The sequence below is a fragment of the Danio rerio genome, chromosome 8 (assembly GCF_052040795.2).
Source record: "Danio rerio strain M-AB ecotype USA chromosome 8, GRCz13ab, whole genome shotgun sequence".
Classification (NCBI taxonomy): Eukaryota; Metazoa; Chordata; class Actinopteri; order Cypriniformes; family Danionidae; genus Danio; species Danio rerio.
In genome coordinates this window covers 30,412,501-30,428,731 of record NC_141028.1, presented here as the reverse complement: position 1 = coordinate 30,428,731, position 16,231 = coordinate 30,412,501, and the positions used below count along the sequence as shown (strand labels likewise).

At 34.1% G+C, this 16,231-nt stretch overlaps 1 protein-coding gene across 2 annotated transcripts in view; it reads left to right on the top strand.

The window, feature by feature from the left end:
* Positions 1-2,261: 2,261 nt before the first annotated feature.
* klhl12 (kelch-like family member 12) overlaps positions 2,262-16,231 on the top strand; it is a 22,945-nt gene continuing 8,975 nt past the window's right edge. Inside the window, exons 1-6 of one of the 2 annotated variants that reach the window (XR_015497027.1) lie at positions 2,262-2,419; positions 5,423-5,661; positions 10,033-10,186; positions 13,164-13,381; positions 15,106-15,255; positions 15,372-15,499. Coding sequence is in view for 1 of the 2 variants with exons in the window: in NM_001007328.1 (NP_001007329.1) it covers positions 5,479-5,661; positions 10,033-10,186; positions 13,164-13,381; positions 15,106-15,255; positions 15,372-15,486 (820 nt within the window). In the remaining variant the exon portion in view is untranslated. 2 annotated transcript variants of the gene reach the window in all.

The following is a 16,231-nucleotide window of genomic DNA, read 5'->3' as shown; positions in this document are numbered from 1 at the left end:
CTCTGTCTGGTTGATGTCATGTAATTTGCGAATGTGATGTGACGCTCTCCTTATGTAGTGAAACAGACGGCAAAATAGGAAAATGTAAGTTTGCGTATTCCTGGTTGGAGAACAACGAGTTTAAACAGTTCGCTGAAAACAACTGTGTAATTTATTCTTTCAAGCTTTGTTTCTTTCGCGCTGATCTGAGTTCTGTTGCATGGTTGTGCTCCATTGAGTTATTTAACTACAACTGTTTATTAAGTTGAAGGTTTAATACATATAACTTGAAGTGGTGATAAGGTCTTAAAATATTCTGAGAAGGTCTTGGAAAAAGTCTTAAAGGTATTGAAATTATCTTTAGGATTCCTGTATATACCCTGCTAAAACAATGTAGCTGTTTTTGTAGCCTGTGGCTTTAAATGCAAATGAGCTGCTTGTCCCCACCCACCATTCCCACGTGCATGTCTGCTTTTCCAGTGTTATGTCAGATAAACAGCCTTCAGTGATGGAAACAGACACAGATGTATCCCTGGCATTGTTTTGTATATGTTGTTCATGCATTAATATAAAAAAACAGACACGGATGAAGCTGAAATAAGTTCACGAGTCAAAAATACGAAGTAAGTTCATTTGATGTGTTTACGGCGAAGTCTATTCAAGCCTTTCTGAAATGATAAGTCTCACACAAATGCTGTTTACTGACACCATGCAGCCGTGGTGATTATAGTGGTTAGGAATTACAGTGATTTTTACACTTTTATTACAAGCATGCTCTGTTTTAAACATGTTTTAAACTCATACAATTAATTATTAAGGTGCCGCTGAGACTTGTAACATATTTAATCCTAGTTGCTTTGCAAAAAAGAATCTGTGGACACATATATACATGTTATTATGGAGAAATGGCACCCGTCAATCAATTCGGTGGACAGGAAAAAAAAAAAAAAACACTCCACTGTCATGTTATGGTTGACCTCAAAATCACTGAGATTTGGATCCTATTTTAACATCAGTAAATTTTAAAAAAGAGACTTGTGTTTATATCACCCCAATATGACTGTAGGCACACTATACCTACACACAGTTCTGTCCAAACAGCTTCCAAAAGTAGGTTTTGATCATAGGTGCCCTTTAAATGTAATTGTTGGTAATGTTGTTATCTAATTAATTCATTTTATTTTCAGCTTGATTCCTTTATTATTCTTGGGTCGTTACAGCAGAATAAACCGCCAACTTATCCAGCATATGTTTTACACATCGAATGCCCTTCCAGCCGCAATCCAGCACTAGGAAACACACACATACACTATGGCCAATTTAGTTTATTCAATTCACCTATAGCACATGTCTTTGGACTATGGGGTAAACCGGGACACCCATAGGAAACCCATGCGAACACGGGGAGAACATGCAAACTCCACACAGAAATGCCAACCAACCCAGCCCTGAGCTCGAATCAGCAATCTTCTTGCTGTGAGGCGATTGTGCTACCCACTACGCCACCATGCTGCCTGTTATCTTTTTAATTTCATATAATTTATTTTTCTTTATATTTTTTTTCTATGGAAGACAACATGAAATACACACACTTACTAACATGAAAATGAAATCTTACTTGTGGCCATGATATAATAAAAATCATGGGCATGACTTGGATGCACTTAGTTAAATTGTGACTAAATTTACATTACTAATTAAAGTGCTTGTTTCTAGAACTACTTAAAAAAGCAGCAAATAATTTCAGCATGAGCACTAGAACTACATTTTAAACATAATTATGCTGTATTAGAGTAAATGTGAATTTTGAAGCTAACAAATTCCTCTGTAAAGAACGCAATATCAGTTTTCTCAGCCACATGCTTGTGGTGGTGTTTGTTCTTTAGTAGATACATGTGGATATTTAGCATTTTATTTACTTGACTTATTAAAATTGCCCATGGTTTTACTAGAAATGCAACCAAAGAAATATTTTAGTTCAACCATGGTCACTACGACATGGTTTGCTATGCTAACTATAGAATTTGTATTAAAGCTAGTTATACAAATGGCAATAAATACACAAAATTTATATTTTGGGTTTATCTGAAAGTTTCTACAGTCGAGTTGTTTTATATAACAATACTTTCATAATAAATTTTAACGTTCTATAAATGTGTATATGTTTCATAATCAAGCAATAATATGAAGGTATCAATCTGTTCTGGCAAAACGCGCGAGCACGGCGCTGTTACAATGCGCAGGCGCGTTGGTGACGTCGCAGTGTTTTGCTGGGGATGCGCGCACACGTGAGCGCTGCTCTTTTCATTGCTGGAGTGAAATTGAGTTTACACCTGCGATGGTTTTCATGTAAAGGGTGCAACAGATGTCCAAATAGACCACCGTCAGCTGTCATCCTGGCCCGGGTCGATTCTGTTTCCCTGTGGATCCGCTGGACGCAGTGAGTTTACTGAGATGTTTGTGATAATGTGTGGGTTAGCATCCGTTTATAGTTAGCTTTAGCACGTAGCCTCATCTCACCTCACTTAAACTCCCACCTGGTTTACAGGAACATATTCAGATAAAGTTATACTAATAACCTACCATGTCATACGTAGGAACGATTTTTGTTTAATCGACCACACAAGCGCAATGTTTCATAAATCACAGCTAGATCTTGTTTGAAATATTTTATTGTTTTTATTTCTACATTGTTTAAAATAGTAGGATTAGAAATTATTTTATCTATTTGATAAGCTGCTAAAAAAGATATATGAAATTATGTAATGTAAGCTTTGAGTTACACTGAAGCGTGACATTTTAATAGTTAATCTCAATGTTCTTAAACCCAAATGTTTGTTTCTGTCATTGAAGTTATTTATTTAGGTATTTTTAGAATGCTAAATCCTTTTTAATAACATTTAATCCTTTAAAAATTTATATTCTCAATAAACAAACACCTGTCAGATTATAAGCAACAATACAGATAGGTATGGACTAAAAGGGGTTGTTGCTAGATCAGGTATGGTTGCGGCCAGAAGTTATCGAAAATGATTTCTGTTGTTTATTAAATTTACCATTAATTGTATTTTATTACAATCCACCCCCTACCTTAACCCAACCGTCACAGTAACGTAAAACAGTAGTTGTACTGAGTATTAATTATGTTATCTATTAAATTACCCAATAAATTGTATTTTTTAATGTCTACCCCAACCCTAAACCCAACCATGACAGTACTGTAAATATATTAATTATTGTTATACAGTGTAATAAAAAATGCTGCTATATTGATGATCATATTGCACTCACAGCCGGCCGCGTATCAAATCTAGACTTTACAATTAAAAGGGTCTGATTGTAATGAAATGATCCTATCAAAATAGATTGTCAATATTTAATATACTCCATGACTGACTTTCTGTTGTTAAACATAAAAGTAGGTATTTGCAAGAATGTTGGTAACCAAACACTTTCGGTTCACATTGATTGTCAGGTAGGCATGGGCTGGTATAAGATTCTGATGGTATAATAGCCTAGTATAAAAATATCACGTTTTTCACGGTTTTGTGATTACTGCTTTAAGTTCTTTTTAAAAGTCTGAGTAAAAAACAACAACTTTTGCCCCATTGAACACAATATGTTTTATTCTAGGAAACATTAAAATATTTTGAACCAGTAGCTTTTGATGTAGAGGTTTCTTTTCTGCTGAAGATACTGTTGCAGTAAAAACGAAATAAAATGGTTGTAAAAAAAAAAAAAATACCTTATAAATAAATATATCTCAGGAATGGTATAACACAAAACTTTGGTGGTTTTAAAAATTTGACTTTTCCAAACCATGGGTAAACCTTAAAACTGGTTATCGCCCCATGCCTATTGTCAAGTGTGTGGAGTGAAAATACAATGAACATCATCAATGGGAACCAAAGTTGCGTGTTAACCAACAATCTTTATAATATCTCTTTTTTTCCCACAGAAGAAGATCGTATGGATTGATAATAGGTATTGCAATTTAAAATTAGTTTAGATAATCGCTGATACTTTTATCAAGATTCATGGTATTATCACAATATTGACATGAGCTGGAATTAAGTTACTTCAATAATAATAGGCAAGGCAAGTTTATTTATATAGCACAATTTATACACAGTGGCAATTTAAAGTGCTTAACATAAACAGGAATAAATGAGACAAGTTTTAGAAAATAAAACAAATAATAAAAGTGAGTCAAAATAGATAAATGTGTTAAAACAAGTTATAAAAGAATGAAAATGAAAGACATAATAGTGTGATCTGTCTGACGTACCGCAGTGCTCATTCAAGGCACAGCTAAAGAGATGTGTTTTCAGTCTTGATCTGAATGTGCCTAATGTTGGAGCACATCTGATCAAACCCAAAAATATCTCAACAATTTGTTTGCTGCTTTATTATATGTAAATGTTAAGAATAAATTAATCTGACAAATTAAACTGTAAAATTATTACAACAGGTAATACTTTACACTACAGTAAGGTGTCGTTAGTAGGCTCACATGCAATGTGCATGTGCAGAAATCTGCAAATTTTTAGCCCGTCATTGCGTCCATTTATTTACTTGTGTAAATTTATATTTATTAAGTTTTTTAATTAATTTCAGTAATATTATTGTCTAATATGAAAATGTTCATTTGATTTAGTTACAATACAGTTGGTAAAGTAATGTTTTCTGTCTTTTAGTAGATATATTATTACATGAGAGATTTGCTTTGTTTACCAAATAATTGGATCAAATTGAATTTGCATTGAAAACATTCAATAAAAGTTAAAAATGTAGTATTTGTTGATTTCATATATTAAGTTGTCAGTTATGATACTCCCAAAATCATTCCGCATAAATTTACAGATTATTTACGAAATTTTGCACAAAAATATCAAAAAATGTCCACAGATTCTGTCTGGCCTTAGTCATTTGTAAATGCTAATTAATGCATCACTAACACAACTGTGATAGCTACAATTGTTACTTAAGCTAATTTTAGTAAAAAAAAAAAATACAACATAATTTTGTCATTAGCTACTTAAAATAAAACAGTTATATAAAAATGAACAACATAGTTTTCACAATCCATTTTGGATGTCAAAATGGAGTCATATTGGTAAGTGTTGACAATCATTAGGCCTATTACAAAGCAGAACATTTGGATCAATATCTCGAGCATATCGTAGGCCAGATTAACATGGGAAGTTGTTTGTTTGTCAAATATTTATTGTTTAATATTGTTTGTCAAATAAATTAAAACACCCTATTAAATCTTCAACATATACAATATTCAAACGTATAGTAGATCAATAATCAAGAATATATTTGTATTTTTGAAGATCAGGACAATCCTACTTTTGATTTGGTGTGTGTTTTTTTTTTTTTTTTTTTTGGTCTGCTGTGTTGTTTTCAAGATGGTCACTGATTAGTTTGTGTCCTGCAGAAATCATCATCCTGCAGTGCCTGAGGCTTTGTCACTCCACCCCGCCCCCTGTCGTCATGGCGCCCAAGGACATCATGACCAATTCTCATGCCAAATCCATCTTGAATGCCATGAACGCCCTGAGAAAGAGCAACACGCTGTGTGACATCACTCTGAGGGTGGAGGGCACAGATTTTCCTGCCCACCGCATTGTGTTGGCGGCGTGCAGTGATTATTTCTGCGCCATGTTCACCAGTGAGGTAACAAACACCCTCTGTAGCCACATTACATGTGTCATGTTGCTGAAATCACTGTGGTCTTAAAGGCACAGTTCTCCCAAAGAGTAAAACTTGCTGTGTAGTTGCTTAACCTGAGGCCATTCAAGATGTAATTGGCTTTTTACTTTAGTGGAACATTTAAAATGATTTTCAACTAAAATTGTGATGCTGGATGATTTATTTAATGCAAATGACCAGCAATTTGAGCGGCAAAAACATCAACAAATACAAGCAAAGCTAAATTTATATCTATGATTCTCCTCTTTCTACATTAAGGTCTTATAAGACAAAATGATCTGTCAGTGAAAGAAACCAAACATTATTTGTAGCACATAATTGACAGTTTGGAATATTTAGTTTAGCATTTTTTATTAAAGTTAGAGACTGTTTTCCGTGTTGTATTTGCTATTTTACTGTCAAATTGGATATATGTCGAATTCAAAAATATATCATGATAATGAACATGCACAACACTAATATTGTGGGCGCTTTAAAATGCTGTGAATAATTATTTATTATTTCAACTTTTAGACTGAATATTCAGAACTATTGTATTAAATGATTGTTCATCATGCTGCCAAATGCTTTCAGACTTGTGTATATGCAATATCACACTTTTAGCAGTGGGATATGACTGTATTTCGGCACAGGTGGGAGGTGTGACGCAGGCAGAGTGCTTTAGTGTCCCACCAGTGACAATATACAGCTACATCGCACTGCTACTCGTGTGATATTGCGTTTATTCAACAGTTTGACATGTTAATCATGTATATAAAAAAGAAAATTAAACGCGGAGAGTCTATAAATCCTTTTGTACAAGGACTAAGAACTTGTACTTTCTTCCACCATTCCTTCACATCTGCAGCTGATGTCAGAACAACAGCAGAAACCGTTGCTACTTCAACAATGTCATTTTAGAGCTAGTATTTGATTCTCTAGTGTAATGTCTAAAGTGAAGACAAAACGAGTGATTTTGCTTAAATTTTAAGATCATGAGGCTGAACAAACAGCACGAAATGCCATCAGTCTCGAGACATTTCACAGTATTTTTCTGTTGCAATTGGGATATCACAATAATTAACCTTGAAAAAGCCAAAGCATTGCAACATACAACCCACATTAGTTCATTTAATTAATGTCAATGTAATGACAACTACAAAATAATTTATTCCATTTAATAATTTTGTAGTTAATGTTTACAATAACAAATTAACAAAAAGTTAAAATCATTTTATGAAATGGAGTTCATAACTAACAAAATTTAGTTTTTTTTATTTTTATTAACTTTAACAAATATCTATTTGGCGTTTTTTTTTTTTCACTTTTAATGCAATAACTAACATTTATTAATTGTAGTTTTATTACTTGTACTTATCATCATTTCGTAATTTTTATCATTTTGTTATACCTGTTAAAGTAAAAAATATATAGCAGCTAGGCTCAATATTATTAATATCGTATCAATATTAATCGTATTAATATTGTAAATTGTGATGAAAGCTTTAACAGTTAATCGCATAAAGACAATGTGATACCAGCAGAAGCCTATGTAAGATATAGAAATGACATTCTACTTTTTTTTTATTAATTAATTTATTAATGTATTTATTTATTCATATATGGTCATTATATAATATTGAAAACAAGTTGACATGTAGTGATGATCCACTTTTCTTCTTGTTTTGTTCTTAGCTGATTGCGTGCCTGGTTGTAATCAAACAGGTTGACTCATCGTGTTCAATATTTCTTCCCATGCAAACTTCGTAATGTAGGACTAAAGGTGACATTGTAAATAACGTCCGGTTTCCTGTACAAAAATGATTATGTTGCTGTGTAAAACCTCACTGTATATTGTGAGGATCCTTGGGAATTATTCATTGTTTTATTTACTCTCAAATCTCCAGTAGTCATTGATTTGCATTTTTTGAATACCAGGGGTCACCAAAGTCACCTACATCTTGGAAGACCTAAAAGTTTGTAAATTACACAGTAAATGTGCGGTTTGTTGTGTCTTATTGTTGTATAATATAATATTATATGTTTAACATTCATCACTTGCTTTGGATTTGCAATTTACTCTTGACATTGCAGTTTAGCGGATGTGCCTCAACTTCATTATCTAGTGCTTATTCATTGAAGTTAAAGTCTGACTCATTGTCATGTTTTCCTTCTCATTTAATGTTTTCTCTTTATTAATCCATATCTGAAGTTGGAGCAAAGGTTAAAATTTCAACTTAGCTGCAGTTCTGCTCATTCACACTAGGAGGTGCAGGAGGTTTCTTTAATTTTCAGATACTGTTGACATTTGTTCAGTGATACTGGACTGGAGTGACCCCTGTAGATAATGTTGTTTTGTATGGTGTAATGTAAACATAATGGTGCATAATATATGTGATAAAAGTAATAGTCTTTAATCGAGTTTTGCAGCGTCTATGCAGTTTTGTAGGCCAATCCAGATGTTTAACATCATCCCTTTTCTTTGACACAATCCCAATAGGATCATTTTAATTGACTTTTAGATGATTGTAAAAAATCTGCTCCGTGTCTAGCAAAAGTTTACGATTCTTGCATATTGTGTTCATCATGTTTATCTTCACAAATGCACCAAATTTTGATCAATTCTGAAACCTAAATTGAGTTGACAGTACAAAAAGGAGAAAAAAATATAGTCACGCCACTTTTTAAGTTTACACTTGAAAATGATAGGTAAGATCAGGTTTGGACAAAAATATCGATATTATACAGGGTTCCCACGCTTCTTGTAAGTACTTAAAAGTACTTGAATTTCAGACATATGGATTCAAGGCCTGGAAAGTAACTAAAAACAAACACAGGTCCTTGAAAGTGCTTAAATTAAATTTGTTTATGGTTTAATTTCAACAATAGTACTCAAGTGTCAAAACCAGAATAAAAAAACCCCGGATAAATAAAAATGTATTTTAAATCTTGTACAATAACACTCACAATTAATACACATTTTACCAATATTTCAGAAGCTGCTCTTGAATATCATCAGTACTGAATTCATCAAAGTTCTTTGAACATGACTTTTTAAAACAGTCAACATTTTTGAAAATTACTCTGACATGTTTAATGTAAATATTAAGTGTAAGTTAAATGTTAATTACTGTACAGTTAGTACTTTCATGGCGCTACATATGCAGGTTCTTGAATTACAGAGGTGCTTGATTTAAAATTAAAGGGCCTTTAAAAATTCCTTACATTTCCTTGAATCTGCTGTTCATGAAAGCGCGTGGGACCCGAATAATAGGGCTGGGTGATTATTGGGAAAGCTGTGCGTACGATTTGCTTGTTTGTTATGGTAACCCCTATCATGACCACTTTGTGCCTGTGATTTAAAATTTGACTGAAGAGCTGATATCACATCCCATCACATATTGAGGTTTTGGCTCTGTTTTTCATTGTTTTTCACTGCGTCTTCTGGTTACCAGCCAGTTAGCTGTAAAGAAAATTGGTGTCATGGCTATCTTTGCTCATGTGCAGAAGCTAGATGTTACATGCTTTAAAAGTAATTAAGACTTGAGCAACAACAACAACAATGCTAGGGATCACATCTGATTTTTGTTTTTGATGTAATTTAATTGTAAGTTCAATTCATTCAGATAGGACTTTTGTCTTGGACTTTTTGTCTTTGTCACGGAGGCGTTGCATATATTCCCGCCGAGTGAGCAGACTATCTTATCATAAGCTTTTACCCTTGAAATTTAGAGATGGGTTTACGCTGCTTTTTTAACCCAAGGTTATGAAACCTTTTCCAGATCAGAACTAGCATCACTTTTGTGGTGTCAAATATTTTCCGGTTGAAAAGTTGTGGTTTTAAAATATTACAATATTTAGCATCCCAATATTTAATGTGCTTTTGGCCATCTCATGAACATTGTTCATAGTATTTTTTGTGAAAGAAATCATGTCAATTGGACAAGAAAATTTCTTTCTTGCTTGTATTGTCTAAAAAAGTCCATTGAAAATCTTAATGGCTGTCAGCACTCTGCATTATGTAATACAAGGATGCATAGCATTGGACCCTTTTTTAAAAAACAGGTGGTGTGCTGCATTTGTCCAATCAGTGACACTGACACCACAAATATGTAAATAAGGATGATAACCTGGGGATTAGGATTGCACAATGTGAACTGCAGTGTATGAATAACCAAGGATTAATTGTTAACCCCAGGTAAATTTTAAGCAGTATAACCCAGGGTTTAAAATAAATTGAATACAATTATTCAAGTGTGAAAAGCTCTTATAAATGTATGTGGGTTTTTTTAGTGTTTTTTTTTATTGTGTTTGTAAAAAGAAATCAAAAATCTTGTTTTTTTTTCTATTCTGTAGCTTGCTGAAAAAGGGAAGTCCTTTGTGGACATTCAGGGCCTCACAGCGTCCACTATGGAGATCCTGCTGGATTTTGTTTACACAGAGACAGTGCTGGTCACAGTAGAAAACGTCCAGGAGCTGCTGCCCGCTGCCTGTCTCCTGCAGCTTAAAGGTACAGGAACACAAATCAGCCTAGACCATGTATATTTCTGTCATTAGGTTTTAACATTACCAAAAAAAAAAACATTGAAAGCTTATGAAATGCTTAACAAGTTTTATACAGTATACACAAAGCGTAAAATGCAAGATCATCATACCTGAATAAATCACATCATTTTTTACCTGCTCTGTGTGTGGGAAAAAAAAAATCGCACTGCTTGATATAATTAATTTTTTGTGAGGTAATGAATAATAAAAAGCTTGCTGAGAGACAAGCATAATAAGGACTCAGAGATTTTTAATTGTGAAGGAGACAAACTCCTGTACAAACCTGCATGAACTAAGCGAGCTATTATTCCCAAAGACCTGCTATTAGAGCTGCTATTCAGCAAAAGATGAGAGAAGAATTTAATTGATCTCCACAAGTTTTGTTATATTTAACCCTTCCCCAATATAGTAGTCTCCACAGTGTCAGTATAGTGTGCCCTTTTTTTACGAGAGGGCTCTATTTGTAATGAGCTTCGTCGTGCTGCTGATGTGCTTTGTTTCAAACAGGAAGTCACACACTCATCATCACGCACTCTATATTGACACTAAGGAGAAGAAACTATTGAATAAAGTCATTATTTTTGTTTATGTGCACGAAGATATTCTCATTGCTTTATAATATTTAGACTGAACCTTATGGTATGAAATTACATTACAAATGTAAGTAATGAATTAATAACAGAATTAGCCTTTTTGGGTGATCTAACACTTCATTTCAAAAATAAAATTGTACATGTGAAAGTATTCTCTTAACAGTTTCTTTTAAGAAAGTCCTTGGTATGAAATACAAAAAAGGCATTGACAAAGTCCCTTTTTACCTGTTTACTAGTATACCTACTTTTTTATAGGGCTTTTATAAATGCATTTTATCTTTTATTATGTAAAAATATTTGCTACTGTAAGATTAAGTTGTAAAAAAAGGTCTTGTAATAAACACCATGCTCTTGAAAACAAAATGGAAAACAATTGATTTCAGATATTTTCAAGAGCAGGATCTTCTATCAGAATTGAGCAACGTGACATGTAGAAAACAACTTGAGCATTGACTGAAATGCGAAAAACTGTTCAGGCATCAACAATATTTTTTGAGAACTCAATCTAGAAGATAATTCTAAGAAGGGCTGTGACCCAAAAAACAAATACCCAAAAGCCCCACAATGAAACCTGAAATCTGCTTATTTGAAAGTTGAGCTTTTTGTCCTGAAAGTGAAACATTTATTTTTGGCACAAACAAAATCTAGCCTGACACCCAGGAAACCCCATCCTTTTTGTCAAGAATGAGGATGGCAGCATCAGGCTTCTGGGCTGCCTTGCAGAAGGAAATGGAAGTCATTATTAAGAGCAGCGATGTAAACAACTAATCCCTCAGGCAAATCAATCTGCATTCAAGACATGTATCCCAGCACACCAATAAAAAAACGGGTTTGTCTGCCATAAGTGATACTGGAGACATAACACTCAAGAAACCCTTGAATTAGATACTTTCTTCATTTATTTATTCATTCATTCTTTTTATTTTATTTTTTCGGCTTAGTCCCTTTATTAATCTGGGGTCGCGGCAGCGGAATGAACCGTCAATTTATCTAACATATATTTTATGCAGCCGATGCCCTTCCAGCTGCAACCCAACAATGGGAAACACCCAAACATTCTTGCACTCACACACATACAATACGGCCAATTTAGCTTGTTCAATTCACCTATAGTGCAACCGGAACACTCAAAGGAAACCCACTCGAACATGGGGAGAACATGCAAACTCCACACAGAAGTACCAACTGACCCAGCCGGGGCTTGAACAAGCGATCTTCTTGCTGTGAGGTGATGGTGCTACCCACTGTGCCATCGTGACGCACTGAATTAGATACTTGTCTGTAGTTATTTTGTTTCCTCATTTGCCTTTTGAGAGTATGCAGTGCTGCTGTATTTAATGCATAAGCCAGTGTCATGTGTTTTGTGTGTGGTGCATTTGCTCCCTACTTTGTTTGGGCAAAATATCTGAAAAGGACCATAAATCTCAGATATTTTTTGACATTTAGATGACAAAATGGAAAACGGATTATAAATCATACCGGATAATTTACTGGCTAAATTAATTTCATTTTGGGTTCATTTTTTTTTTTACTTTTTTTAAGGTTGGAGTTAGTTGTGCCCTACGATTAGCCAAATGTGGAAAAACACGGACAGAATTTCACAATACAGTAAAACTCTTCAACAACCTGTTAAAAAATAGAATTTTCTTTTATTTCAATTGAATAAATTTGTGATGAAAATAAATTATCTATAAAATGACAATAATTGGTACTATTGGAAGTATATTTCTGTTAAACATTTAATATAGTTATTAACATTTTTCCTCAATTATGTTCTTCCCAATGTTCACAAGGAATACATTTTAATGTTTTAATGTGAAGACTGAAATTGAACAGTCAGACAAAGTTTGTCTTTTAATTGCTTTAATTCTCTGACAATGATCAGTTTATACACAGACAGCCTCTCTGAGCAAAAGGATCCCAAGGATGAGCTCACAGCCGTTTTTACACAATGTTACAATGTTTTACATAAGAATTTCTCTACAGCTCTTTAACTCTTGAACAACCAGTAGATAACACATCACTGTAATAGCTGAATGATTATGCATTTAAGCTTTACTTTAGCAAGACCCTAATCAGTGTATAATATAAATATATTTATAATTGTCAATCATCAATATATGATCATCAATATTAAAAATTTCCATCACACTAAAAATGTTTACATGTAAACTGTGTCTAAAAACATTTAAAGACAAATAAAATAATTAGTTTATATATATAAATATAGGTAAAAAATAAACATTTCTTGTGATGGCATGCAAAGTCTGTACAGTATACAATCATAATGTCCATCTATAGGAGGTTCTCATAAAATGCAAAAACCCATTGTGTGTTTGTTTTTTACAGGTGTGAAGAGAGCGTGCTGTGATTTTCTTAATAGCCAGTTAGATCCGTCAAACTGTCTGGGAATCAGAGACTTTGCCGAAACGCACAATTGTCTGGACTTGATGCAGGCTGCCGAGCTGTTCTCACAGAAACACTTTGCTGAGGTGGTACAACAGGAAGAGTTCATGCTGCTCAGTCAGAGTGAAGTGGAAAAACTCATCAAGTGTGATGAGATCCAGGTAAGATTGTTGTTACTGTCACATGACCTGCCGGCTTCAGTTGTTTTTGCTTCACTGCTGTACATAAACCCTGTCCCAGGGTCTCATGGGATAGTGAAATTGTGTGGTCTCTTGGGATAGTAAAGTGTTTATTAAATGCACACTCCAGATTGTTAACAGAAGTACCAGGTCATCGGTATACTATTTGCCCAGTTTTTTTAGAATATGTAATTTTACACTGTTCTTTTGCCGTACAGCTTTTCCTCGTACTGTATTGTATTGAAGTATTCATATTTCATGAAATTTACATATTAGTACATTTTTAAACGTCATTTCAATGCTTTGAAACTTTCGTTCATCTTTAGAGAAAAAATTAAGATATTTTAGATTCAATTGAAGAGCTCCCTCCATAGACTGGAAAAGGGTTTAAAAGTCAGAAAAGAAATCAAAAACGTTGTTGAAAACATTTCATGTGATTTCAGTGGTTCAATTGTAATCATATGAAGCTCTAAAATGGAAATATCTTAATTTTGTGCTCTGATGATAAATGGAGATCTCAGAAGTTTGGAATGATATGAGAGTTGAGTAATTAATAAAACAGATTTTGGGTAAACTAACCATTTAAGCTTTCATGTCAGAACCATGAATGAGGTAAACCCAAATAACCACGTCTAAATCCATTCCAAAATTAAACAAAATGTTAATTTCTATTTCTTTATTTTCACATGATTAGAAAATCAATATTTGTTTCATAAAGCAAATTGTCAAAGTTGCTGTCTATCAGCTGTTTAGTTCGGCTTTAAAATTTATTGAATTTCAACCCGTACAATTCAAAATATTGAAGTCATTCTGCTCTGTTTAATACAGACTTTACTTACTCAAATGACTAAATACATATTATTCTTTCTATCATCTGTAATTCTGAATTTCACACTTACAAGTTTGATTTCGGTTGGCCATTTATGTGCTTGACACTTGTAATGGTATTATATAATCATCTACACGAGTAGTGCAGATCAGTACACAAACAAAAAGATTGTCACATACTCTCAATACTATAAAAAACAACAGTTCACCTAAAACTGACAATTTACTCAACTTCAGTTTCGTTATTCTCTAGTGAGTTTCACTATTCTGTTGAACACAAATAGTTATTTTGATTAAAATGTTGAAAACCTGTAAACATTTACCTTCAGAGTATTTGTTTTTCCTACTATGGAAGTAAGTGGTTACAGGTTCACAACATCTTTTCAAAATAACTCCTTTTGTGTTGAACAGGAAAGGGAAACTCATAAAGGTATAGAACCACTTGAAGGTGAATCGATTAAATTAATCTTTTTAATGCTATAACTTCAAATTTACACAATGTCTGAACAGTTATATAGTAAAGTACTCTGCGAAATTTGCACATAGGAACCAGTTCATGCAAACATATTGCTCTGCATGTTTCAAGTGGCCTTTCTTTAGTATTTTTGGGACTTTCTGTACTAAAATGCAAGTACAAACCTGTAACCGCCATTTTTATTCTCGTTTTATGTACATGCTGACTCTCAGACAAAAACACCGGCCTTTTGTTGTTACATTCTTGTCTCTCACCACAGTCCAATAATTGTAAAGGTGTAATTGCAGCGTTTGGACTTAAATTTATGGTTTCTCGTTTAAGTCACAGATCTGATATGAAAATTAAAAGCAACAAATAGAGTTAGTTTTGCCAAAGGGGTTTTAACAAATCTGTATGTGCATAGGTTGATTCAGAGGAGCCAGTATTTGAGGCTGTTTTGAACTGGGTGAAGCACAACAGAAAGGAGAGAGAGCCGTACCTGCCTGATCTGCTGGAATACGTGCGCATGCCCCTGCTCACCCCTCGATACATCACTGATGTCATTGACGCAGAGGTCAGATTCTGACATTCGTATACATGTTGCTTGTATGAATGTACAGAATGCTGCAATTAAATCAAGGATGTTTGTTTATGGGGTCAAAGATTGAGTGTTGTTTTGATGTGTTTCAGCCGTTGATACGCTGTAGTCTGCCTTGCCGAGATTTGGTGGATGAAGCAAAGAAGTTTCATCTTCGTCCAGAGTTACGCAGCGAGATGCAGAGTCCTCGAACCCAAGCAAGACTCGGTCTGACACCTCTGTGTGTTTTCAGTATTTAGGCCTGAAATATTTCAGTAATGTTAAATATACACTTGCTGCCTACTTTTTTATGTACACACTGGGTTAAACCCCCTTTTGCCTTCAGAGCTGCTTTCATACTTAGTAAGCAATAGATGAGCTTACATTGGTCATAAAGTGATGGAAGCAGTCCGCAAGAAATAAAGACCAGCTCACACTGGGTAATTTTGGCCATGATTTAGTCATCTGAGACAAATTACGAAAAATTGGAAATATGGGGGAAAATATCCAGTCTAAAATCTATTGTGATCAGATTTGTGGTGGCTCAATGGTTAACACTGTCGACTCACACCAAGAAGGTCACTGTTTTGAGTCCGGGCTGGGCCAGGAGGCATTTCTGTCTGTGGAGTGTGAGAATGTATGGGTGTTTCCCTGCACTGGATTGTGGCTGAAAGGGCATCTGCCGCATTAAACCTTTGGCAGATGAATTGGTAATTAAATCTGGTGTGATAAATCAGGGACTAAGCCAAAGAATAGAGATGGTAGGATTTTGCATCTGATTAAATTTTGGCAGGGCTCAAAGATTTCAGACACTGTGAGATTTCACTTGAAACAAGTGTCAAATCAAAAACCAATTGGAGCGGTGAAACTGATGATGCAGTCACCACGGCAACTTCAACCCATTGAAACATTTTCTGGTTTTATTATCCAGACATGATGTAATAAGTTTTGAGTAAGATTACCACTACAGATT